The sequence below is a fragment of the Colius striatus genome, chromosome 18 (assembly GCF_028858725.1).
Source record: "Colius striatus isolate bColStr4 chromosome 18, bColStr4.1.hap1, whole genome shotgun sequence".
NCBI classification, from domain to species: domain Eukaryota; kingdom Metazoa; phylum Chordata; class Aves; order Coliiformes; family Coliidae; genus Colius; species Colius striatus.
The window spans coordinates 12,449,003-12,468,178 of record NC_084776.1 but is presented as its reverse complement, the minus strand read 5'-3'; the positions used below and the strand labels follow the sequence as shown (position 1 = coordinate 12,468,178).

At 55.9% G+C, this 19,176-nt stretch overlaps 1 protein-coding gene across 2 annotated transcripts in view; it reads left to right on the top strand.

Moving 5' to 3' along the window:
* The first annotated feature begins 3,680 nt into the window (after positions 1-3,680).
* The window catches only part of PIK3R6 (phosphoinositide-3-kinase regulatory subunit 6), a 34,842-nt gene continuing 19,346 nt past the window's right edge, over positions 3,681-19,176 (top strand). Inside the window, exons 1-3 of one of the 2 annotated variants that reach the window (XM_062010774.1) lie at positions 3,681-3,803; positions 14,039-14,171; positions 18,369-18,452. In XM_062010774.1, coding sequence (XP_061866758.1) covers positions 14,159-14,171; positions 18,369-18,452 — 97 coding nt within the window. In that variant the 5' untranslated portion in view covers positions 3,681-3,803; positions 14,039-14,158. Of the gene's footprint in view, positions 3,804-12,187; positions 12,235-14,038; positions 14,172-18,368; positions 18,453-19,176 lie in introns of those variants that run through there. The other variant, XM_062010775.1, reaches the window with a different exon arrangement.

Sequence of the window (19,176 nt, the reverse complement as noted above, 5' to 3'; positions counted from 1 at the left end):
AGAATGGTGAGGGTGTGCAGGGCCCTGCAGAGCTCATCCAGCCCCAGCCCCTGCTACAGCAGGTTCCTCCATCAGGGGCTCAGCAACGTGTCCAGCTGGGGTTGGAAACCTCCTGAGAAGGAGCCTCCACACCCTCCCTGGGCAGCCTGGGCCAGGGCTCCCTCACCTCAGCACCAAAGGACTTGCTCCTCCTGTGCCACTGGAGCTTTGTGTGCTCCAGCCTGTGCCTGTGACCCCTTGTCCTGGCCACCACACAACAAACACTGGCTCCATCTTCCTAACTTCCACTCTTTATAAGCGTTGATAAGGTCCATCACTATGTGCACTGGCTGAGCTCTGGAGGTCCCTTCCAACCCCCACCCTTCTGGGATTGGGTGAGAATTAAACCAAGGAAAACTAGAGCATCCATGAATAGAAACCAGGGCAGGGGGAGAGGTGTTGAGAGCTCCCCTTTGACAGGAGCCTTTCTGCACTTGTGGGGTGTGGAGCAGCTGCCAAAATCCTCTCCTGAATTAATGCTTCAGGTGAGAGAGGTCTCTCTTGTGAGATAGGTTTCTGTGTGAGGGAGATTCAGCCCAGTTCAAAACTGTTGTGTGTCACACTCATGCACACAAGTGTTGCAGGCACAGCCCCATGGTCATCCTGCAATCCCTGTAAATCACAGAGGACAGTGTTTGCAGGGACACAGAGCTGGTTGGTGCCTGCTCCATGCTGCTGGCCACACAAGAGCTTCTTTCTCTACTTTATTTAGCTTCTTTCCTTATATTTTTCTTGGTCTTCTGTCTGATGCCTCATTTTGAGCAGGGTCATACCTGGCGTTCCTCCTCCTGTTGCCAGCACAGATTGGCAGCAGTGTGATGGCATCTGGGGTGATTTGACAATTGTCCATCCTGTTCTCAGGGAGAGGAGCAGCTGTGTGTCTGTGGCTAGCATTTCAGCTGCTCACTGGCAGCTCCTTACAGAAAACACCTAGGACCAACCCCTTCCTCCCCAGACATCTGTAACCCCAAGAGAACAACACCCTGCCCTTGGAGGAGGGCTGGTGCTGAAATCCATCTGCTGCTACGACTAGAGATGATGTGCATAGAAAGGGCAGGAGAGAGGGGAAAGTCTTTAGGAGAAGGGCTCTTTGGCTAAATGGATTTGGAGTTGATATCCCAAAGCCAGTAGCAATGAGGGAGGTGCTGTGTGTGTGCTACAGGAACTGTCCAAGGAAGCTCACTGGAACCCTCCTGTGGCTGTGCACTGCGAGAGAGTCCAGTTCTAGTAAGAGGGAATGTGAAGGTTTGGGGTCTGCAGTGGCCAGCTGAGAGGTGGGAAGTGAAAACATCCCACAGCAAGTGGGAGATGGTGGCCTTGAAGCATTGTCAAAGCAGCAGCACATCTGACAGAGGGCTGCCCCAGTGTCACCCTTTTCCCCTCTTGTGCAACTGTGTGAGGCTCGGGCTCTCATGTGAACTGGTGAGCTCACTTTCCTCTGGTATTTGCATGGGAAACAGTGGATCCTGCCTGTGGCTGGAGCTTCTGCACACAGGGTAACTCCTGCTGAGGAAGGATGGATGCAGCACAGTATCAGGACCAATGGTTAGGTATGGGACAGAATCCCAGCATGGTGGGGGCTGGAAGAGCCCTGCAGAGCTGCTCCAGCCCCAGCCTCTGCTACAGCAGGTTCCCTCCATCAGGGGCACAGCAACGTGTCCAGCTGGGGTTGGAAACCTCCTGAGAAGGAGCCTCCACACCCTCCCTGGGCAGCCTGGGCCAGGGCTCCCTCACCTCAGCACCAAAGGACTTGCTCCTCCTGTGCCACTGGAGCTTTGTGTGCTCCAGCCTGTGCCTGTGACCCCTTGTCCTGGCACTGGCCACCACACAACAAACACTGGCCCCATCCTCTTGATATCCCTTCTCTAGGTATTTTTAGGTGTTGATGAAGTCCTCTGCGAGCCTCCTCTTCTGGTTGAGCAGGTCCCACAGCCTTTCCTCCTCACACACACGTTCCATCCCCTCAACACCTCAGCAGCCCTGCACTGGCCTCTCTCTGATAAACCATCAAACAGTGTTGCCCAGAACTTTAACCCAGACACATTGAAGAAGTGGATTCTGCTGCCAGCAGGGCCAAAGCTTTTGCAAACAGGATGCCACGTGTAGCTGCCACAGGCACAGGGCTGTGCAGGGGCGGTTCTGTGCCGGGGCACGTGTCCTTCATGAATGGGAGCAAATGTGAATGAAAACAAGACAGAGGAAGGGAGGATGTTATCATCTGCTGTTGTGTGCTGCTGCTGCTGCTTCCCCGGAGCCTTCCTGCCCGCAGGACGGCTGCTGGGGCTGGGGGAAGGGGATGCTGCTCAGTGCAGCCACTTGGCACCAGTGACACCAGTGGGAATTGAATGTAAGTACCTCTGTCAGCCCATTCAACTGCCTCCTCCTGCCTTTCTCTCCCAGTCAGGAAGGAAGTAGGTTATTTTTAAGTTTGAGGCCCAGGTATGTAACTTTACCTAACGCTTTTTCTCATGTAAGAGAAGATGGGAAATGATACAGTATGAGCTGCAGTTCTCACGCTCCCTCTGTAAGTGCTTTATTCCCCCCACCCACTGACCCCAGAACAGCTCAATGCCTCCAGCCCTGCTGGGTGAGCTGAGCCAAGGAGGCCGTGGCCATCAGTGGGGAGAGCCCTGGTTGTGGCTGTTGCTGGCTGGCTGTTCAGCTTTCCCCAGCACTTTGTACAGGGAAGTGTGGGGCACATGGACTTATTCCACATGGACTTATTCCACACTAGCTGATGGAGCTAGTGGGGTCATCCCAGCCCTGCACCCACATCCCACAGAGATCAACACTTATCTCCTGATTTGGGCTGGGTCCATGCATCCCTCTGTGTGCCAACATGGGCTTATGCCAATGTGTAAATGGGTCTCAGCCCTACCTTGAGTGTCAGGGCACTGATAGACCCGATCAGCCCTGAACAGCCTCACCTAAGGCCCCGTTTGGGCTCATGGCAGGAGCTGCACTCCTGACACCGAGTCACGAGTGATGACAACGTGATGCCCTGCTGAGCTCAGCCAGACCTGCTCCGACCAACGTGCAGCCAACACCTCTGTCAGCACATGAACGTGTTCCAGAAGAGGCTGGGCATTCCCTGCCCTGGCAGCAAGCAGGCAGATTCTGCTCAGGAGCTGGCACTGAGCAAAAGCAGATGTGTGGGAGATGCTCCGGGGCAGGAGACGCTGGCAGAGGCACAGGACTCTGTGCTTGGGGCAGGGAGGTGGAACAGTGTCTCCTTGGACAGACTCCTCCTTGTCTCTCGTAGCAACACTGTTTATTTTGAGGTGCTGGGTGTGCAGCCTCAGGCTGTCTCTGCCTGGGAAGCCACAAGTTGCCAGAGTGTGAGGTGACCAGGGGGAACAGCAGAGGCTGTGCCAGCCACAGGGCTTGTCCTGGAGGAGCCTGACCTGCACGGCTGGTTTCTGGGGATCAGAGGCAGGGCAGGGCTGAGCCCCCTCTCGCTGCTCCTGCAGGCTGAGGCCAGGCCAGGACAGCTTTCTCCTTGAGGCACTCGATCAAAGAGGAAGTCGTCTCGAAATAACCCCAGTGCTTCCCTTTTTGCTGTGCAGCCCTTGAAGCGTCCTGCAGAGCCCGGCAGCCGCCCCGGAGCTTGCCCAGCACCCGCCGACCTCCTCGCCAGCCAGAGCAGAGCACAGCAAACCCTGTGATGACTGCCCCAGGGCTCTGCTCTGCCCCACAGTGCTGCCCAGGACCTTGGGTGCACGTGTGACTCACCAGGCTCCCCACTGCCTGCCCTGAAGAAGCAGGTAGAGTCCTTGAGGGCGCGTTGCTCCTGGGTCTGTGCGTGGGGAAATGCAGTGCTCACCCTGTCTTCTCTCCTCTCCTCTCTTCTTCTTTTCCATGGGGGACATGCACTCTGCAGGCTGCACTTTTTCTGGGGAGGGCTTTGTGTCTTAGAGGCTGGCAATGTGTGCACCAGACCTGCACCCCCGTGGATGAAAGACCCTGGAAAGCTTTTTACAGAGTCAGTTTGGTTTTCCTTTCTCAGAGTGCATTAGGGGAGGGGGTCATTGATGGTGCTGGAAGAAAGGAACCTGCTGCTTCTCTGCAGAAAGGGAATATTTGTGTGAGCCTCTGCCACTGTGGGATACCCAGGTTTGCCCTGGAGCCATCCCAGGGAGGAGCTGTGGAGATTCCACTGCTGCTCCCACCGAGAGGTCGCAGGTAGCTGTGCTGCTGTTGCTACTCTGGTAGCAACAGAAGGACCTCAGGACCTCAGCTGCTCCCTGCACACACATCCCCTGCCCAGGCTGACTGCTTGCAGCTCAGTGAATTACATAAGTGATGAGGGGCAGCTTCAGCTGGCTCTTACCCGCGCTGCTCAGTGTGACACAGCTCCCGGCTGCAAGGGACGGAGCCCAGTGCCAGAGCCGCTGCGTGCCCAGCGCTGGCTGCTGCTGCAGTCCTGTGGCTGCTAAGCTTACCATCCCCTTGGCCCAGGGCCCGTCTGTCCCTGGGGGCCCTGAGAGCTGCAGGAGGGACGTGGCAATAAGCAGCGATGGTAGTGACGATAAGGAGGAGAGAGCAGAGCCCTGTCCAGAAAGAAAACAAAAAGGCAAGTGTTTGGGCTTTGAAAAATGTAGATGAGCCAACTCTGTGCAACAGGCAGGTTTTAGTTCTCCTCCCATCTGTGCCCTAACAGTTTGCTCTGTGTCCCCTGTGTGCAGCAGAGGCACTGAGCAGAGCCAGCACACCGGCCCTGCGATGCTGCTGCGCTCCGTGGTAGATCTCTCAGTGGTTATTGCAACTTAGCAGCCGTTTTTCTGTCTGTCTCTTGACTAAGCCTGAACACAGGAACAAATTCCTCTGGGCTTCCAGGGCTGATTTATCACCTCTGAGTGTCATACAAAATTGTAGGCCTGTACTTGTTTGGTGCTTTGGTTGTGGAGTGAGGATGTGGCTCCCAAGGCTCTCCAAACTGGTTTCTGAGTTCCTCTGTGCATGGCCCAAATCCATAAGACATTAATTCCCCTTGATCCCAAGGAGCAAGTCCTTTGGTGCTGAGGTGGGGGAGCCCTGGCCCAGGCTGCCCAGGGAGGGTGTGGAGGCTCCTTCTCAGGAGGTTTCCAACCCCACCTGGACACGTTGCTGTGCCCCTGATGGAGGGAACCTGCTGGAGCAGGGGCTGGATGAGCTCTGCAGGGCCCTTCCTACCCCCACCATGCTGGGATTGTGTAATTCAGCCTTCACAGCTCAGGTCCCACAGAACATCCACAGGTGTGTCCTGCAGCTGCAAGGAAAGAAGCCATGGGTCAGTCTGGTGAAATACATGGCCAGACTGTTCTGTCACACGACACTGTTTAAACTGCACAGCTTTCTCTCCAACATGAGCTCGACCTGAGGAAATAACTTGAGTCCTCAGAGCCTGGGCTTGCTGCTTGCAGCAGCCACTGGCCTTTGCCACAGCTCTGCCTCGCAGCCTCTCCCAGAATGCCAAGGCCACAGGGCTGTCCTGGCATCAACTGTTGGAGGGCTGCTGTGAACATCAGCCGTGGTGGTGTTTGTGCCCCAAAACAGCTTGCCATGTGTTCTGGTGCTTCTAGTCCTGTTTCCTAAGGAGACAGAGCTATAAGGCCTCACTGGCTGTTGCCTATCCCATCATTCTGGGATAACCCCATGTTCCTGACTGTTTGGCCCCGTCAGACAGAGGAGAGGAGAAGACTTCTTGGCACCGGGCAGGGTGGCACAGGGCATCTAGCGATGGTTCTAGTGGAGTTCAATGTGCTCAGGTTGTTGTATGACACAAACAGTGCTTTCTTTTTTTACTACAAAGCTAAACCAATCTCTGCTTCATGGCTGGGCTGTGGGGGAGGCAACTGGCCCCTGCTCCTCCGTGTGAGACACTGACTTGTACATCCCCATTGGACTGGTGTCTGTGTTCTCTTTTGTGTTCAGACAGTTTCCCTCTGGGAGCTTTGTCAATGCTTTCTCAGAGCAGTCCAGCGTGTGTTGGCCACAGTCTCACTCTGCTGGTGACTGGGACTTTGATGTAAACCCCATCTGTGGCCCCTCTGTCAGCAGTTGCCCTGTGTCTCACTGGCATGTGCTGGCTTCCTACCTCCTCACCACCTTCTGGGGTGGGCAGGGCTGCTGCTGTGGCAGGGCCACAACCGCCTTCTGTCAGTCACCTTTGTGTGGATTTGCAGCTGCTGGGAGGTGGCAGCAGCATCCCCCTCCTCAGCATCCCGTGTGCCCAGTCTCCGTGGGGATTTGACAGAGAGGGGCTCTGGTTTCCACAGGGTGTGAGAGCTCCTCTGCTCCAAGTGCTTGGGAAAGAGCTGACCCAAGAGGACTCTCCCTGTGGTTGTGTGCAGCCTTCCTGATGCTGATTGCAGCTCCTATCCAGACCTGGGAGCTTTTGGGAGTCGTTTTCCTGGCTGCTTTCTTGCTTTTGTGGGCTGTGCCTGTGTGAAGGGCTGTTCTGAAAGCAGATGCCGTGTTGGCTGAGTCATGTCTTTCTATTTCGAGGTGTGACATGCCTTGAAGCCAGCACTGTCCATCAAGCGTGGTTTGTGCAGGAGCTCTCCACAGAAGCTGCTGTTGTGAGGGATCTGTGCTGGGATGGGTTTTGCTTGCCAGTCTCTGTGTGACTTCATTCTAGGCTGGCATTACTGGGAGGTGCTCATAGTGCTACTGGTTTCTGTCCTTGCCCCAGTAACACGTAACAAGATCTTGTCTCCTGGTGCAACTTTCTATGCTTCTCCATTCCTTGCCAATCCACTTCTCTTTGCACTTTGTGTTTGTTCCCCACTGCCAAAGAAAGGCCAAGAGCACAGCAATATCCTGGTCACCATGTGTTCATGAACTCCTGCCTGGGCACATCTGCCTGCAGTCCCATGGGAGCTGCATGAGATGCTGGACACCTCAAAACTGCCATTTAAACCCTGCCTTTCCTTGTGAGGAGTAAAGGATTTGCTGCCAAAAGGATCTGAGGATGTGAGGGGTAAGGAATTAGCTGTGCTGGTGGAGGTACAGTCCAAGGGAGGTATTACTCAGGGACTGCATGGAGGCAGGGAGCAGCTGTGCCATCCCACAGCTCCCTCCACCTCACAAGAGCAGCAGCTCCCTGCCTGGGCTCTCCCAGCCTGGCCACATGTGGGAGGCCTGAGCTCTGCCTGCTTGCTTTCCCTCTCAGGTGCACAAGCACTTGGCCTGGGCTGTTTGCCTGAGCAAACCTGGCAGCAGTATTCACAACGTCCTTATTTTTCCCCTCTGGTTGCTTTTTCCAAAGCCTGCTCTGAGGATGGAAAGAGATGCTAAATGTAAACAGCTGATGCTTCCTGAAAACTCGTTTCTTTCCTTTGGAAGAATGAAATGTGACGTTGGCAAGGAAGTCTCCAAAGAGTCGTTAGTGTCCAGGAAACCACCCAGCTTCCAGGCCAGCTGTGGCAAAGGGCTTCGAGGCTCGTTCAGTCCTGATGGGAAGATGAATGTCCATTGCAGTGCCAGCTGTGGAAGTGTTTCAGCACTGAGTGATGCAGCCACACAAGCGTTTCAGTTGGAAAACACAGCTTTAAGCTGCTGCAGTCCCAGCCCTGCCCTCACCCTGCCCAGCCCAGCACTGACCCACAGCCTCAGCACCTCAGCCCCAGGGCTTTGGGATCCCTCCAGGGCTGGGCACTGCCCCAGCTCCCTGGGCAGCCTGGCACAGGGGCTCACACCCCTCTCAGGGAAACAGTTCTGCCCCAGCTCCAGCCTCAACCTCCCCTGGGACAACTGCAGCCCCTTTCCTCTTGTATCACAGAGACTGACCCCCAGCTCCCTGCAGCCTCCTGTCAGGGAGTGTCAGAGAGGGCTCCTGTCTGCCCTCAGCCTCCTCTTCCCCAGGCTCAACACCCCCATTCCCTCAGCCCCTCCCCAGCCCCTTTTGCTCCAGCCCCTTCCCCAGCTCTGTGCCCGGCTCTGGCCACGCTGCAGCCCCTCAGTGTCCCTGTGGCAGTGAGTGAGGGGCCCAGCACTGACACAGCCCTGGAGCTGCAGCCTCCCCAGGGCCCAGCACAAGGGGACAATCCCTGCCCTGCTCCTGCTGCCACCCCACTGCTGATCCCAGCCAGGATGCCCTTTGCTTCTTGCCCCCCTGGGCACGCTGCTGGCTCCTGTTCAGCCGCTGGCACCAACCCCCCAGGCCCTTTCCCTGCAGCAGTTTCCAGCCCTTCTGCCCCAGCCTGGAGCTGCCTGGGCTTGGGGTGGCTCAAGTGCAGGACCCTGTCCTTGCTACTTGGACAACCACATACAACTGCAATGGCTGTTAGAGCCATTCTCACCTTCTCCCTCCACAGGCATGAGTCTGTAGGTAATGTGCCTTGCCAGAGCAGGCAGCTTGAAGTGATGCAGCAAAGTGTTGCTGGCAAGCAGAGTCTGAGCTGGAGATGTGTTTCCTTGGCAGTGAGAGCCTGAGGCAGAGCATCTGGTTTCATATCAGAGCTGTCTGAAACCACAAGGTCTGTCAGGTTGTGAGATGAAACTGAAAATCAGCCCAGGAGGTCTCCAGGTGGGTGCTCAGCACAGTGTGTGGTCCTCCCACCACCTCCACAGCTCTCCCCTGCCCCAGTAAACAGGGCCAGGAGTGGGGCAGGTGATCTTGATGTGGTTTATGACCTTCATAACGAAATTTCTGGTTAGTTTTTCTTTTAACTGAGACACCTTGCTCTGGGGTGACTGATGTAAGGTGAGACAGAGGCAGACTCTGCTCCCAGTTTATCATTGACTGTGGTTCAGGTTCTCAAGGAAGCCTGGAGCTGCTATTGCCTGGACAGTAAGGAAAGCTGGAGGCTGGGAAGCTGCATGTGTCCCTTTTCCCTGCCCAAGCTCTTCAGCTGGGCTGGAGGTCAGGATTGGAGACAAAAACTGCATCTGCTCCACTGGCAGACAGAGGTGGTTTAACAGAGGGATGGAAACGGGACATCAGCTCTGCCTCTGACAGACTGCCCCAGGGGATTTTGCTGCAGCATCAGTTTGTCCTGGTGTCAGTGATGCCACTGGGTCCAGATGAGTGCTTGCACAGCGCTTTGGGAGCTGTCAGCTGCAGATTTTACAGTTTTGAGCAGCCCAGAGGATACAGTGTGAGATCCTCAGGCTGGTTTGAGGAAGCTAAGGGGGGACCTCATCAACACTTGTAAGTACCCAAAGGGTGGGTGTCAGGAGGATGGGGTAACACATTTTTAAGGTGTTCAGTGCCAGGACAAGGGGTGATGGGCACAGGCTGGAGCACAGGTAGCTCCACTGGCCCAGGCTGCCCAGGGAGGGTGTGGAGGCTCCTTCCCAGGAGGTTTCCAACCCCACCTGGACACGTTGCTGTGCCCCTGATGGAGGGGAACCTGCTTGAGCAGGGGTTGAGCTGGATGAGCTCTGCAGGGCCCTTCCCACCCCCACCATTCTGGGATTCTGAGAAGCAGCCCTTCAACCCCAGCAGTGCAGGAGTGTCCCTTTGGCTCCTGTCTGAGGGTTGTGCTCCAGCAGCTTTCGCCAGAGCTCGATGGGAAGAGCTGGGCAGCTGCCCCGCAGCTCTGTAACGTTAGACAAAGCCAACTGTGCTACTTTCACAACCCATCTCACTCAAAAGGAACCGCAGGGAGAAGGGGGAGGGCAGCACGAAGGGGTGGCAGGCTCTGGGGGGCTGCACAGGACATCTGTCATCTGATGAAACAGCGAGTCCACGTGCTCCTGTGTCTTCCCTGCAGCCAAGCACTCGCTGCCTCTCCCTCCAGGACTCTCCCTCACTGCTGCTGCTGGTATTTGTATGACGGGAGCCAGCTGGGGTGTCTGCTGCAGGAGTGGGGAGAGCTGGGCCGGGGTGCAAGCTGGGGGTGGGATGGGGGAGAGAAGGGAGGAGGAGTGTGGGGAGGGGAACAGCTTTCCACAGTTCCTCTGCAGTGTGAGTGTTCTTCATTGTGAGCATCTGTAGTGGGGCTGATAAACAACCACAGGAAACCTCAGCCCTACCCGGGTAGTGAGTTTGTAACTAAATACAGGGCTGCAGAAGGCGGGGAGAAGCTGCCTTTGGAGAGGGACTAAATATAACCTGGGGAAAGTGAGTGTGCACACACCATGGGCTGTGCTTGCCTGGCTGTGTCACTGCCCTGGGTGCTGGGGGAGGTAAGGGAGGAGCTGCCCCGGGGTGCCCATGGGCAGCACAGCTCCAGCAAAAGGTATTTGGAGCCCTAGCTGAGGTGTGCTGGGTGCCTGGGTGTGCTGGGTGCCTGGGTGTGCTGGGTGCCTGGGTGTGCTGGGGAGCTGAGGCAGGACGCCTGCTAACCCACCTCTGACACCAAAGGTTTTCTTTCATGGCTTCAGATGCTTCTGTGTTGCTCAATCTGTGTCTCACATGTTTCATCTAGCCTAGTTGCTCTGGGTTTTAGTGATTTAGTGATTAAATATGAGCCAGCAACCTGCCCTCGTGGGCAAGAAGCCAATGGCAGCCTGGGGGTATCAAGAAGAGTGTGGGCAGCAGGTCGAGGGAGGTTCTGCTCTCCCTGTGCTCTGCCCTGGTGAGGCCTCATCTGGAGTCCTGTGTCCAGTGCTGAGCTCCCCAGCTCCAGAGGGACAGGGAACTGCTGGAGAGAGGCCAGTGCAGGGACACCAAGATGATCAGGGGACTGGAGCATCTTCCTTCTGAGGAAAGGCTGCAGGACCTGGGGCTGTTCAGTCTGGAGAACAGAGGGCTGAGAGGGGCCCTTATCAATGCTGATCAGTCCCTAAAGGGTGGGTGTGGAGAGGATGAGGCCACTCTTTGTACTGTCAGCAGAGATGTTTCTCTCACATTCTCACTCCATTCTTTTGCTGCAGTTTTGCTTCTGTGCAGTAACTTCTTCCCCATTTCCAGTCTGTCAGTCCAGAGTTGTTCCCTCCATCACTAACTGGCTCAAGCTTGACCAGCAGTGGATCCATCTCAGAGCTGGCTGGCCCTGGCCCTGACATATAGAAGGGAAGCTTCCAGCAGCTTTTCACAGAAGCCACCCCTGCCCTCTGACTGTGAGCACCAGGGAGGGGACAGCCCTGAGGAAGGTCCTGCAGGCTTGGGCCAGAACACACAAATGGGGAACTGCTCAGGAGGAAGGTGCTTCCAGGAGGTGAGCACTGTGAGGATGGAAAGGTGAGGAGGGAGGCAAACCAGAGGACCTCATCTCCAGTGAAACTCACCTCTATGTGAAACTGCACTTCAGCTTGTACTGGTTCAACCAAAACAGAGCCCTTATCACCAAGGAGCACCTCTGGGTCCCCATCAGCTGCTGCCCTGCAGGGAAGGGGCACTGGGGCTGCGTTTATGAGGTGCTCAGCACCTGATGCTCAGCCCTGTCCTACTCACACTCTCTCCAGCACCCCTAGTAGTTTGTAAAGGAGGATGAGGCTGCAGAGCCCTTTACACCATGGTCTTATCTGCCAGTTCCTGGGGTGAGCTGCTTTCACTGCAAAGTTCTTCATTTAGAAGAGCATAAGCAGATGGTTCCATAACTACCCCAAACTCTGGGCAGAGGTGGCTTTTGAGTCAGTAAGGCTTTTTCACAGAAAACTTCATAGTTACTGGAAGCTGAAGGGAGGAACATGACTTCCCTTCTCAGCCTTCCTTTAAATCTCTTTCTCTGAAAATGAAATGAAATACAGCTGATGCCACAGGGTATTTTAAGGCTTGCAGAGAGGAAGCAGGGATCTGCAGCTCTGCAAAGAAGTGGGATGAATGCAGAGAAGACTCTGGTCTTGCTGAGCTGGCAGACAGCAAAATAACCAGTTAGGGGATGAAATGTGTCTTGTGTCTGCTGCAGGGAAGGGAAGAGATCCAAGAGGGGAGGAGGGGGACAGCGAGCAGAGATGCCCTCAGGGGTGTGCAGCAGAGAGCTGAGCAGTTCCTGCCTTTTGCAGGGCTGGCTTCTATCCCCCGCACCATCACATTTCCCCTCGCCTCGGCTCTCGTCTCCCCACGCTCGTGTGTGTCTGCTGGGGCCTCTGAGCCCTTCCTGTTTGTGGCTACAAGGGCTGTGGTGACCGGTGAGCTCGGCGCAGCAGGAGCCGTCCTGGGCCGTGCTGAGTGGGAACTGTCGCTTTGCCGTCTGCTCCTCAGGCTCCAGCCTGATCCCTTCGGCTGTGCCTCATCCTTCACCTCCTCCTCCTCCTCATAATGTGCCTGCTGGGATGGTCCTGTGGCCCAGAAGGAGCTGTGACTCCAGAAGGATGCAAGGGAAGGTGAGTGCAGGCGTGAGCGGAGCAGGTCTGGGAGGGGGTCCTTCCTTGCATGGCCCCTCCGCTCCTGCTCGCAGTGGGGATGGTGCAGGGCCAGGCTGGGGTGGGGGCTCCTGTCCCCAGCCTTCAAGGGAGTGGAGCAGGTGAAGGGGCTGAGTTAGTCACCAGGCAGCAGGACTAGTGCAGTCCATCCCCTGGAAACGAGACATCACCCTGCTTTCACCAGCAGTCAGGGGCTTCGGGAGAGATGGAGTAGGCAGGGAGCGCTGTCTGGTCAGGACTGGGCAGCACTCTGATGTGCTCCCTTTCCTCAGGGACTGTGCAGACCCTTGCTGTCAGCAGCAGCCTGGCTGCTGCTCTGGGATGTGTGATGTGGCACAGTTAATGCTGAGGGTCCGGTCCCAGACACTCAGTGAAGTCCCCTTGGCTGAGAGGGTCCCTGCATGAGGCACCAGGCCGGCAGTGCAAGCCTGGGAGAGAGGACCTGGCTGTCCTGGATCCCTGGGTGAGAAGGGGCTGCAGTGCAGCTCAGACACCTCTCTGTGCCTGAGAGAAAGCCATGGGCATGGGGGCTCCTTGGCTGACTCACAGCATGTCAGGGCTGGGTGGGCACAAAATGCAGAGGGGGCTGTAACCAGGGTCTTTATCCCCATGGTCTGTGACCAGAAGGGGTGGCGATGGCAAAGGGGAGACTGGCAGGAAGGGGCTTGTCCCTACAAGCAGAGGATGCAGGAACATCCCTCTCCATCTGCTCCAGGGGAGGAATGGTCCCAGCATCACAGCATCACATCCTAGCATGTTATCTCTGGTTTCCCAGGGGATTTATAGCTGCTGTGTCCTGGGAACAGCCTGGCAGGCAGAGGCACCCCAGGTGGGTGTTGGGGACTGATCCTGTCTCACAGACCAAGAAACAGCCCGGTGCAGGGATAGGGGTCTGCAACACCCCAGCTTTCTGGGTGCCAGTAGGTGCGTCTCCCACACTGGGGTCTCTGTGGTGTGTGCCTGCAGTCCCACACATCTAAATCAGTATCTCTAAGTGTGTCATTGAGCTTCAGATGGTGGTTGTGTCCCTGCAGTGACACATGGCTTCTAGGTGGTGTTCAAGGAATCCCTCCTGGAAGTGACAGGCTTCATCCCTCACAGTCAGACTCTGCCCAGGGCAGTGCTGTTGCCAGGACAGGGGCTGGCATTCTCCTTGCCAGAGGTGCATAGGTTGGACTATCTGGTATAAACCAACCTGGCTCACTAATGTGTCTCAAAAGCTGCCCTTGCAGCTCAGCTGGGAGCAGCCTCCATGGGCAAAGGAGCTGCCTGTGAATGCTCTGTGCAAGGCTGCATTTACTCCTTGGTTACAGCAGATGCATCCTTGGCTGCAAATCAGCACACCAGCCATGGGAATCTCATGGAAGTTTGGGGTCTTTCTTCTATTCTTATTTTTTCTGGTTGGATGTTGCATTTCAAACCCAGTTTGACTAAACCTGATAATTTCTTCTTGCATCCTGGAGAGGGTGAGGTTCTGGACCCTGCCCTGCTCCGTGTTGCTGATGCTCAGCCCTGGTGACTTCCTTGCTGCAGGAAGCTTTGGAAGCCAAGTTTTCAGACAGGTTCAGCTTTGAATTGAAGCTTTCTGCAGTGAAGCACATTCCCTGAGAAATGCTGTGCTCACACTGAGGGCATTGTCTCCCTGCCCCACTCCACCCCGGGATCCTGTGCCCACAGTGTCCCGGTACCTTTGTGTTCCTCCCCAGGGCTTAGGCTGATGCTGATCTCCACTGCCAGTCTGAGCCCTGTGCCCTGTGTTTTGCAGGTGAGGTGCAGGACCCAAGGCCATGCCTGTGTGGAGTGAGGAGCAGCCCCACGCTCGCCCCGTCACTGCAGACACCCCACAGCCGCTGTGCCCACCCCGTGCTGCAGCCTCAGCTCAGCCATGGACAGCACAGGTGGGTGATGCTGAGCCCCTGGGCTGGGGGGGTCACACTCTGCTGGGCACAGACAGAGCTGGGTGATGGAGTCAGGTCAAGTTCTTGGCCAGTCACCAGTGGTGTTCCCCAGGACTCAGTGCTGGTTCTGTTTAACATCTTTATCAATGATTCAGATGAGAGGATGAAGCGCACCCCCAGTCAGTTTGCAGATGACACGAAGCTGGGTGGATGCAGAGATCAGCTTGAGGGCAGGAAGGGTCTGTAGAGGGCTCTGGCCAGGCTGGAGCAATGGCTGAGGGCAATGGGATGAGGTTTAACAAGGGCAAGTGCTGGGTCCTGCTCTTGGGCCACCCCAAGCCCAGGCAGCTCCAGGCTGGGGCAGAGGGGCTGGAAACTGCTGCAGGGAAAGGGCCTGGGGGGGTTGGTGCCAGCGGCTGAACAGCAGCCAGCAGCGTGCCCAGGGGGGCAAGAAGCAAAGGGCAGCCTGGCTGGGATCAGCAGTGGGGTGGCAGCAGGAGCAGGGCAGGGACTGTCCCCTGTGCTGGGCCCTGGGGAGGCTGCAGCTCCAGGGCTGTGTCAGTGCTGGGCCCCTCACTCACTGCCACAGGGACACTGAGGGGCTGCAGCGTGGCCAGAGCCGGGCACAGAGCTGGGGAAGGGGCTGGAGCACAAGGGGCTGGGGAGGGGCTGAGGGAATGGGGGTGTTGAGCCTGGAGAAGAGGAGCCTGAGGGGAGACAGGAGCACTCTCTGACACCCCCTGACAGGAGGCTGCAGGGAGCTGGGGGTCAGGCTCTGCTCCCAAATAGTGACAGGACAAGAGGAAAGGGGCTCAAGTTGCCCCAGGGGAGGTTGAGGCTGGAGCTGAGGCAGAACTGTTTCCCTGAGAGGGGTGTCAGCCCCTGTGCCAGGCTGCCCAGGGAGCTGGGGGAGTGCCCAGCCCTGCAGGGATCCCAAAGCCCTGGGGCTGAGGTGCTGAGGCTGTGGGTCAGTGCTGGGCTGGGCAGGGTGAGGGCAGGGCTGGGACTGCAGCAGCTTCAAGGGCTTTGCCAACCCAAATGATTCTGTGATTCTATGAATGAACCCACCTCATCCACCTTCCTGTGCTCTGGTAAGATGCCTCTGATAAGATGCCTCTGATAAGATGTGTGGGTGTCTGAGATTACCCTGCTACTCTGGTGTCTAGGAAGGTTTCATTGCTGTTGGACAGACCTTGGTCTTTGCAGATTGTTTGCAGACTGTGCTGGATGGGTGGGAAATGAGGCATGAAACACTTGAGGGGCAGACAAAAGACTTGCTGTAAGGGGCACTCAGGAATGACCAAACTTGCCAACCATTCACATCTAAATTTTAAAGCAGTCCTATAGCTTATTGTACTTGTTGTGCCCATTTTTCCTCTCATCTGTTTTAGTTTCAGGCTGTTTCAGAAGATGCTATTGGTTCCCTGCACCCCCAGGTCAGGATTTCAATCCTGAAACACTTTATTTCACTTGTAAGCCACTACTGCTTGTTGTTGGTAGGTTGGGACTGTTTTTAGATCAAAGTACTTCTTGTTTGTGTTGGACCAAACTCTGACTCTCTGCTCCCTGTGAAGAAACCTCAGTATAATGTGACTGCTTTGATTTAGCAAAAGGACAGTGTTTACAGCAGTGCTCAGGAAAAGTTTCCTTTGGCAATTAAAAACATACAGAAATGAAAAGAATAGGAAATGTTAAATAGCCCATTACTGCATCATCCCCTAGTGCACAACCAATCAACACAACAGGGAGACTGAGGAGCTTTACAGAATCACTGGAGACAAAGCAAAATGGAGAGGAAACACAGATTTCCAAGCTATTCCCCCAAATTGGCATTCCCAATAAGAGAAAAGCTCTGTTTCAAAGGGTGTTTCTGCACTGCAGTTTCTGCCTGTGTGGGTATGATCCCCTGGGTGTGCTGGCAGCGATGGCACTTCCCATGTACACACACACAGCTCTGCCAGCCCCTGGGAACAGCTGTGAACCTGAGTGTGTGGTTGTTCTCTAACACAGCTCTGCTTGAAGCCACAGCACTGCAGGAGCCTGAGTTGAATGAATCCTCTGCAAATGGAATGCAGTTGTCTGGAATCAGTAAATAGGAGAACTACTTTGGCTATGAGGGTGTGCTCAGGAACAGGCCATCCTCAGTGCTTTACATTTTGCATTTCCCAGTTGTCTTTTATGCAGGGCTCATGTCTGCTGGCCCTGTGTCCTGGTCACCATCTCATGGGACACACAACACTGCAGGAAAGAGCCCTGGTGTATGCTTACAACAAACACCTGAGTCCTTCCCTGTTCTGGCTGCTCCAGCCTACAGCTTCCTACAGCAGAACATCACCCAGTAACATCCAACTTCATATTTTATATAGAAATATATAGATATAAATTCCAAAGGAGCAGGAATCATTTTGCTGACAGGGAAGGAGCAGCTCAGTGTAAGGAGGGACACAAAGGCTGTGCTGGAGCAGAGGGTCCTTGCAGCTCCCCTGGCTGGTACCCTGCATGCTTTCAGGGCTTTCATTTTACCTCTTTCCAGCCAGCTGCTATCAGAGCTCACTCATGACCACAGGCCCTCACCCCACATATGACTCATACCCCAAACTGGCTCTGAGGTTGGCAGACTTATTTTTGGCTGAGAGCAGGATGCAGTTTGGTTTTGACACAGAGGCTCGTGTGGTGGTTACCCAGCAGAAGCATTGACCCTGGGCCCCTGCCTGGGGGAGCAGAAGGTGCTCAGGGCTCATGGGTGGATTGTGGCACAGCAGGGAGAGGCTGTGAGGGGTCCCAGGTGGAAGGCAGGAGGTGACCTGCTGAGGTTTGCCATGAGGCTTTGTGTGCAGCAGAGAGGAGTGCTCCTTGTGATGGGTGTGAAGTTAAGGCTGAATCCATGCAGTGCCAAAACACAGCAGTATTTCTGCTCTGTCATGGTGCCAAGTTGTGGTTTAATTTTGTTAGTTTCTGTATTTAGCATGTGATGTTTTTGTACTGAACACGGGGCGAGAGGGGCCCTGCAGAGCTCACGCACGAGCAGCCCTCGGAGGAGCTTCCCTACCATCCTGTCCCTGCAGGAGCACTGTCACAGAAACAACCACAGAGTCCCAGCATGGTGGGGGTGGGAAGGGCCCTGCAGAGCTCATCCAGCCCCAGCCCCTGCTACAGCAGGTTCCTCCATCAGGGGCACAGCAACGTGTCCAGGTGGGGTTGGAAACCTCCTGAGAAGGAGCCTCCACACCCTCCCTGGGCAGCCTGGGCCAGGGCTCCCTCACCTCAGCACCAAAGGACTTGCTCCTCTGTGCCACTGGAGCTTCGTGTGCTCCAGCCTGTGCCTGTGACCCCTTGTCCTGGCACTGGCCACCACACAACAAACACTGGCCCCATCCTCTCCACACCCACTCTTTAGGAATTGATCAGCATTGATAAGTACCCCCCTCAGCCTTCTCTTCTCCAGGCTGAACAGCCCCAGGTCTCACAGCTTTTCCTCCTCACACACATGTTCCATCCCCTCAGCATCTTGGTGGCCCTGCACTGGCCTCTCTCCAGCAGTTCCCTGTCCCTCTGGAGCTGGGGAGCCCAGCACTGGACACAGGACTCCAGATGAGGCCTCACCAGGGCAGAGCACAGGGGCAGCACAACCTCCCTTGACCTGCTGCCCACACTCTCCTTGATGCCCCCAGGCTGCCATTGGCTTCTTGCCCACGAGGGCAAGGATACCCCAGAGGCTCTGGAGTCTCCACCATGGATGTTCCATCCCCTCAGCATCTTGGAAACCTCCTGAGAAGGAGCCTCCACACCCTCCCTGGGCAGCCTGGGCCAGGGCTCCCTCACCTCAGCACCAAAGGACTTGCTCCTTCTACTTAAGTGGAGCTTTTTGTGTTCCAGCTGATGACCATTACCCCCTGTCCTGTTGCTGGACATTACAGAAAAAAGTGCCACCTCATCCTCCTGACATCCACCCTTTCAATCCTTACAAGTGTTATGAGATCTTCTCCAGGCTGGACAGCCCCAGGGCCTGGGAAGAGCTCTGCCCTGTTTCCATTGAGGCTCATCCAAGCTGGAAACTTGCCAAGACAGCCACCATGAGGGATGCTGTGAGGGTGCAAGTCCCTGTGCTCACCCAAAGAAGTGCCTCCTGACCCAGGGCTGTCTCTGAGTGCAGGTACCCCCGAGGTGCTGAGCTGCCTGTGCCATTTGTCCCTGCAGAGCTGGAGTCAGACATCCTGCGCCGTGTGCGTGCGCTGCTGCGGGAGCTCGACGGGCACCACCCCGCCTGCCAGAGCGACCGAGGTGAGAGGCGCCCCAGCATGGCCCTGGGGCCACCACTCTCCATCCCCACTGCCTCCCTGGGGCATTGCTTCCCCTCTCTGGGTCTGTGCCAGGTTGGGGGTATAGGGGGGGCCCCAAGGTGCTCTCTGCTCCCTGGAACTCCATTTCTAACCCACTCTCAAGGCAAGCTGCTGGTGTCTGCTGTGCACTGACCTCAGAAGCTTCCAATCCTCCTGCACAGGGCTGGTAAATCCTTTACACCCTTCCCTCACCCAGAGGATCCTGTGCTGAGGTGGGACAGCAAATCAGAGAATCCCCAAATCCCTGAATGGTGGGGGCTGGAAGGGCCCTGCAGAGCTGCTCCAGCCCAGCCCCCTGCTAAAGCAGGTTCCTCCATCAGGGGCACAGGAACGTGTCCAGGTGGGGTTGGAAACCTCCTGAGGAGTTTGTGACACAGCTCCTGCCTCTGATACACAGCCCTGTCCAACTCCCCAGCTCTGAGCTGAGTCTCCCCATCTCTCCCCACAGGGATCTCTCTTTGCTCAGCTCCTCGTTCAGCAGTACCATTGAAATCTCTGGGTTAATGGTTTGGAGGGTACAACTCTAGCTGATGCAGCAAATGCCCTCCAGCCTCAGGAAACTGAACTGCCTTTGATTAATTGATTTTACTGGGAGTGCACAGAATATTTTGCAGTTAATTCCATTTGATTTTTGTCTGGAATGAGCTTTGGCAGCAGCAGGGCTG